General features: G+C 41.6%; 1 protein-coding gene across 1 annotated transcript in view; it reads right to left on the bottom strand.

Moving 5' to 3' along the window:
• Positions 1-6,959, bottom strand: part of LOC307270771 (nuclear factor 1 A-type) — a gene marked incomplete at both ends in the record, with an annotated part of 17,854 nt that extends 10,895 nt beyond the window's left edge. The window contains one exon of the mRNA XM_080054653.1: positions 6,933-6,959. Coding sequence (XP_079910779.1) covers positions 6,933-6,959 — 27 coding nt within the window. The remainder of the gene's footprint in view (positions 1-6,932) is intronic.
• Between the last annotated feature and the right edge of the window lie 944 nt (positions 6,960-7,903).

Raw genomic sequence — 7,903 nt, forward strand, 5'->3', positions numbered from 1 at the left:
TCAGGCAAAAACATAGATTTTTCAAGCACTGGACAAAGGGCTTTTAGTCCAAAGGGGGGCGCTAGAATTAACACACACTGAAAGTTCCTCGGAGCACCTTTAATTCAGGCATATTTTGGCTTTTAATATGATCAAAACAGGGTAGCTTTTTGAACGTGCGGTGTGGGAGTGTGTGTGTGTGTGTGTGTGTGTGTGTGTGTGTGTGTGTGTGTGTGTGTGTGTGTGTGTGTGTGTGTGTGTGTGTGTGTGTGTGTGTGTGTGTGTGTTTGAAGTGATTGTGTGGCACGGCGCCCCATTGGTTGATTCTTTCGTATTTCTTTCTTTTCTTTTGAGCGTTTCATGTCAGGAGGAAATCGGCGTTTCTAAAACCTGGACACACACACACACACACACACACAGACACACACACACACACACACACACACACACAGACACACAGACACACACACGCACACACGCACACACAGACACACACACACAGTGCACCTTGGTGACATACGTAATGAAAACAACGGTCCGAATCCCAGTCATTTAGAGAAGCAATAATGGTAATCCTGCCTGGCTATTCACACACACACACACACACACACACACACACACACACACACACACACACACACACACACACACACACACACACACACACACACACACACACACACAGAGGGGAGTTAAGCCGCGTGTCGCTTGGGCCTCCGCGGCACAAAAACACACCGCAAAGGGACATTCATACAAAGTGTAAGTCACACACACACACACACACACACACACACACACACACACACACACACACACACACACACACACACACACACACACACACACACACACACACACACACACACACACACACACACACACACACACACACACACACACACACACACACACACACACACACACGCACACACACACACACACACAGGATTCAAACAACGCACTAATATCACTTCAATACAAGTCAGTGACATAAACCCATGGCATAAGCAAACATTCAGGACGTCCCAATACATGCACGTCAACTGTAGTATGCTGAAAATACATAAATGCCCCACTAACTCCAATAGCATTTTGGAGTATTCGTCTTTATTCTTGACATTTCTCGACATAATGAAAAAAAATCTTCCTTGTCTGATTTTTTTTTCTCTCTCCTGTCTGTGGCCCTAAAACTCTTCTGTACTTTAGTATGTAGTGTAGGAAAAAGACTAAAACCCTTCTGTACTTTAGTATGTAGTGTAGTAAAAAGACTAAAACTCTTCTGTACTTTAGTATGTAGTGTAGTAAAAAGACTAAAACTCTTCTGTACTTTAGTATGTAGTGTAGTAAAAAGACTAAAACTCTTCTGTACTTTAGTATGTAGTGTAGTAAAAAGACTAAAACTCTTCTGTACCTTAGCATGTAGTGTAGTAAAAACACTAAAACTCTTCTGTACTTTAGTATGTAGTGTAGTAAAAAGAATAAAACTCTTCTGTACTTTAGCATGTAGTGTAGGAAAAAGACTAAAACTCTTCTGTACTTTTAGTATGTAGTGTAGTAAAAAAGATTAAAACTCTTCTGTACTTTAGTATGTAGTGTAGTAAAAAGACTAAAACTCTTCTGTACTTTAGTATGTAGTGTCGTGAAAAGACTAAAACTCTTCTGTACTTTAGTATGTAGTGTAGTAAAAAGACTAAAACTCTTCTGTACTTTAGTATGTAGTGTAGTAAAAAGACTAAAACTCTTCTGTACTTTAGCATGTAGTGTAGTAAAAAGACTAAAACTCTTCTGTACTTTTAGTATGTAGTGTAGTAAAAAGACTAAAACTCTTCTGTACTTTAGCATGTAGTGTAGTAAAAACACTAAAACTCTTCTGTACTTTAGTATGTAGTGTAGGAAAAAGAAACAGTATGCGATTAGGGTATATAGGTTGGTTACTAAATTGGAAGGGCCTTTGTTTTTCTAGACTGAAAAAAAAAATGAAATTAGAAAAAAGGGGGGGGCGCCCTTAGCTCAGTTGGTAGGGCGTCCCCCCTCCCCCCCATGGGCCTCGGCCAGCAGCAGACCCGGGTTCGATTCCAGCCCGCGGTCGTTCTCTGCATGTCACTCCCCTCTCTGCCCCATTTCAACTCTGTCTCTACACTATCAATAAAGCATAAAAATTAAAAAAAAATATCTTAAAAAAATATATATAATAGAAAAAGGGACGAACCTCATTGTGATAACGTTACATTGACTGCTAATGTTAATGGATCAAATTCAAAGTCTCTACAAGAGTTTTTAAATATTTGCCTTTTGCTTTTATATCCGTCTCATCCCCGTTTGTTTTCATACGGAGGCTTCGTCGATGTGACGTCACTTCACGTGCGCACCGGATTGTGGGTCAGAATCGCCCCGAATAGGATGCACTTTTCAACACTAAAAATCTCGGCCGGATATAGTAGGACATCCGGGTATTTTTATTTATTTTTTTAGATATTGTTTTGGCATTTTTATGCTTTATTGATAGTGTAGAGACAGAGTTGAAATGGGGCAGAGAGGGGAGTGACATGCAGAGAACGACCGCGGGCTGGAATCAAACCCGGGTCCGCTGCTGGCCGAGGCCCATGGGGGGGGGGGACGCCCTTCCAACTCATTCGGGTATTTCTCCCCCATACTAAATCTGGCCACAAGAATCGGGACATCCTAAATCCTTTTTTCTACCATACTAAATAGTAGAAAGTATGGGGATTGGAACGCAGGGTTATGTACGGTTAGGGACGTGTGTATTTTGGATTTTTCATGCCAAATATAGAGAAAACGTTTGGGTGACTCATGAGTAGCTTGTTACACACACACACACACACACACACACACACACACGGATGTACACACACACACACACACACACACACACACACACACGGATGTACACACACACACACACACACACACACACACACACTTCTATTCAATGGTGCAAAATTAGCAGACATATTTTGAAACCAACAACAACTTAATACTGAAATAAAAATCACTGAAACCATCACACACACACACACACACACACACACACACACAGACGTACACACACACACACGTACACGTGTACACACACACACACACACACACACACACACACACACACACACACACACACAGCTCTGAGGAGGATTTGAGAAACCGACAGTTGCTGAAACTCTTATTGGTTTTACTGCGATAATGAGATTAAACCTTAAAGCTTGTGTTCGGTCCTGAACAACGCGTACACACACACACACATACACACACACACACACACACATACGGTCCTACGTACACACACACACACACACACACACACACACACACACACACAGACAGCTCCCCCCACACCCACACACACACACACTGATCAAGCGCCAAGCAGAAAATCAAGATGCCAAATATATTTTTTCTAAGGGGGGGGGGGGCTGTGTGTGTGTGTGTGTGTGTGTGTGAGTGTGTGTGTGTGTGTGTGTGTGTGTGTGTGTGTGTGTGTGTGTGTGTGTGTGTGTGTGTGAGTGTGTGTGTGTGTGTGTGTGTGTGTGTGTGTGTGTGGAGGGGGGGGTTCACCATCACGAAAGCCGAAAGATCTCAAAAGGAAACTGCGACTAAATTGTCTCGTTTACACACAACCCGGATCAATCAATGATACATACACTCATCTATATTAATATATGAATTATAATTACATTTCTTATAAGTATATTATTTTTGCATTTTAAAGCTGCAGTGTGTAGAATTTTGGGTTTTATTTCCTAGCAGATTTTGTAGAAAGTAATTATAATATCCATAAGTACGTTTAATTTAGTGCATAATAGCTGAAAAAAAATGTTTGAATTTTTTTTTTTTCCCTTAGAAAGGGTCTCATATATGTCCATATTTCTGCATATTTTGGACCAAGGCCTAGTGCCGCCATCTTGAAAGTGTCATAGTTGGAATGTCATCAGGTGCATTGTTTAAAATTTTGAATTGTTCTTGTCCTTGAAGGCCACTGTAGCTTCAGTTATTATTCGAAAGGGTTGGGGTTACCCAGGGAGCGTTGCATTCTAGAACTTTCTTGATGATGTCATATTACACACCTTTAATGGGTGACTGTGTTGCTGTAATAATTTTAAAAAATAGGCCTCTGACAATTTTTTCAATTTTTTATGCAAATTTTAAAAAAGTGTGTAGGGCGGTTCGGTCGTCCACTGGGTTACAGGGTCGGTGGTTGGATCCCCCGTCTCCCCGCCACATGTCCAAGTGTCCCTGGGCAAAGAGACACTGAACCCTAAATGTCTCCTGATAGTTAGCTTGCACCCTGCGTGGTAGCTGCTGCTGCTGCTATCGGTGTATGAGTGTGTGTGTGAATGGTAACGTGGGAATGGGAACAGGTCTCAATGGGATTTACCTGTATAAATAAAAGGTTAAAATAATAATAATAATAATAATAATAATAATAATAATAATAATAATAATAATAATAATAATAATAATAATAATAATAATAATAATAATAATAATAATAATAATAATTGGTGGAGATATAAATAAAAAATTATGCAAAAAAAATACAATATTTTAATTTAAAATGTCCATGTGTGTGTTTAGTTCTATTTGCGAGACGCTGCCAGTTAAATTCAGGGGATTACGTGTGTGTGTGTGTGTGTGTGTGTGTGTGTGTGTGTGTGTGTGTGTGTGTGTGTGCGTGCGTTCTGTGTGTGTGTTCTGTGTGTGCGTGCGTGCGTGTGTGTGTGTGTGTGTGTGTGCGTGCGTTATGTGTGTGTGTGTGTGTGAGTCTGCTCTGTGTGTGTGCGTGCGTTGTGTGTGCGTTCTGTGTGTGTGTGTGTGTGTGTGTGTGTGTCGATAATTCCAGCAAAGGAGGAGGAAGCTGCATTAAAAAAAAACTGCATTAGGTCACACCCCAAAGAAAGCTGCGAAATCCCGCGTTCAACCTTTGACCCTGAACACAACACCGCAGTGGAAAAAAAAAAGACATTTTACGTTTTTAATTGATAAATAAATATGCAAATTATTTAAAAATCTAATTGTAGGACTTAAATTACTTAAAATTCATTAGTTATATAAAAGTATAAGGTAACATTTAGTCTGTCATTTTTGCTGCTAATGTGTGTGCTGTTATACGTCACTTTTCATGTATAAATATGCAATTTTTCAAATATATCTTAATGTAGGATTCAAGCTCGTAGTAAATTTGAAATATTTGGTTATATGTAGGCTCAGTTATTTGGATTAAGAGGTTGCTATTTGATAATGTACGCTTTGGTTGCAAGTCTGCTGTAAAATGTTGGTTTTGACGTATACATATGCAATTTTTTAAATATATCCTAATGTAGGATTTGAGCTATGTAGCAAATTTGAATGCACTGGTTATTTGTAGGTGTATTTTAGCTTGATTTTAGTAAGCTATGTGATGCATTGTGCCCTCCTGTATAATGTAAGTGTCAATAGATAATTATGCAAATTAATTTTTATATTTAAATATAGGGTGTAAGCTAGGAATGCATATGAAATCCTTGGTTATTTGTATATGTTTGGAGTTTATTTTCGCGGTTGCTGTGAGAGTGTTTTTATGCCTTTGCTGCAAGTCTGCTGTGTCACCTCAGGTCACCTTTGACACGTTGTATTTCACTGCAGTCACACGCGCACACACACACGCGCGCACACACACACACACACCGAACACACACACAGTATCACACACACACAGTATCACACACACACAGTTGTATAACAGGCCTAAATATTCCTTGTACGAAAGGCCTAAACAGCTATTTAAATACTAAGTAAGGACGCAATTAATTATCAGATCAACAATTTAGGATCGACATACAACAGTCTTCAATATAATAGAGAAATAAATAGACGGATAGACCACTTAATTCTACGTCGGACACACGCAAATTCAACCAAAATACGCCTGGATATTAAACCCGATTTTGCGTCCAAGAAACATGTGGAACAATCTATCATACTGTTAAAAATAAGCACACAGACATTTCAATTTCTGCCTTCTCCAAATGTGTATAGCCTATGTCTCTCCCTTTTCCCTGTCCGAAAGCAAGTGGTTATAGTTGGAAAGTTAAGGGGCTAAAAAGACAACATAGCCTACATATGGGTATGCGCAGTAAGTTTAACACACGTCCAAAATGATGGCTGTGCACTAGAAACAAGGGAGAAAAATAAATAAAACACACACACACACACAGAGAGAGAGAGAGAGAGAGAGACACACACACACACACACACACACACACAGACAAAATGAATAAAAAAAGAAAAGTTTTACGCTTCCACATTTAGAGCAAATTATGGCATTCAGAACTTCAAAAGGGGAATTGTAGCGGAACAGAAAGCACTCCACAAGAACACACACACACACACACACACACACACACATACTCCGCCTACTCCCCTTCTCCTCCCCTAAAAAAAAAAAACTGTGGGTGATCTAGCGAGGCTCCGTTGGAAGCTTTGCCCGGCGAAGGGGGCTCGAAAGCCGGCTGCGATTTGGACCATGAGTCGGTAGAAATAATTGTGCAACCAGAACACCCACAACCAGGCTCACAATCAAGTCAAAAACACCTAAAATATGCACTGGAAAGTCGGCTACAAAAGTGAGATTAAGAGGAATTGTGGTTACGGGTGTTAAATAAGGCAACTTTTGGAAGCGCATTTCGTCGCCATGTGCCGTGCTGTGTAAGCTAAAAATGCGAGCGCCGTATAGGAACAGACAGACAGTCCGAGTGAGTGTGCAAGAAGTACATGGGGCAAGCGAGCGAGCGAGCGAGCAAGCAAGCTGCAGCAGACAAGAGTACAGTATAGAGTCCATACTGTAGTCCATACTGTACTCTACTTAAGGCTATAGGAGCCGAGGCGGGTCAATTTACTGCAAGGGAAAAGCAACGTTCAAGAAGAAGTCAAAGTTAGTAAAAAAAAAAGCGAAAACTTACCTGTGTCAGACATAGCGGCGAATACATATCTGTCGGATCTAATCTTAGATCTGGAAGGCGCGTGTGTGTGTGTGTGTGTGTGTGTGTGTGTGTGTGTGTGTGTGTGTGTGTGTGTGTGTGTGTGCGTGTGTGTGTGTGTGTGTGTGTGTGTGCGTGTGTGGTGTGTGTGGGGGGGGGTTACTGTAACTCCAGTTTGTGTGTGTGTGTGTGGTGCCCGTGCGTGTGAGTGTGTGTGTGTGTGTGTGTGTGTGTGTGAGTGTGTGTGTGTGTGTGTGTGAGTGTGTGTGTGTGTGTGAAAAAAAGGGAAAAGAACAGGAAAAAGTAGGAGAGAGAGTGAGAGAGAGTGAGGGGGAAATAGAGCCCTCCTTTCGCCTCGTTCGCTTTCACATTTCCAACTTGAACTTTGACCCCTGTCGCCTCAGGTTACATGTAACAGTCTGGAGTCTCGACCACCTCCACCACCACAGCACCACAGCAGCGCACAGCAGCAACTTTTACCCCGAAAATGAAGCTCATCTCCCGGCAGCAACAAGCGGAAAAGTCCCGTTAGAAAAAGGCAACACAAAAAAAAAAAAAAAAAATCGAAGAATCACTCGTAGCCTTTTTCACAGTTCACAGCTTACAGCGCAGTCCAGTGCTGTGTGCGTGTGTGTGTCTGTGTGTGCGCGTGTGTGTGAAGTATAATAGTGCACGGTGCTAGTCTCCAAAACGTCCCGAGAAAGAAGAAAAAGTGCATTTCAAAATTGTTTTCCAAAGCTCCGAAGCGATCACCGGGACCTCTGCAACATGTCTATCCGTCCTGCGCTGCACTGTGGCCGGCGTGAAGGCAGTGCGGCGACTCGGTGAAGTGGGACTGGACGGTTGGCTGGTTGCTGTATAGTGGGCGCGGTGTGTAGGATAGCAGCTAGATAGATAGACATACAGTTCGCTACGGGCTTTTATAACAATCCATGGCTTTACCTCTCTCCCGA

Source organism: Ammodytes marinus (genome assembly GCF_949987685.1).
Source record: "Ammodytes marinus genome assembly, contig: scaffold_354, whole genome shotgun sequence".
Classification (NCBI taxonomy): Eukaryota; Metazoa; Chordata; class Actinopteri; order Uranoscopiformes; family Ammodytidae; genus Ammodytes; species Ammodytes marinus.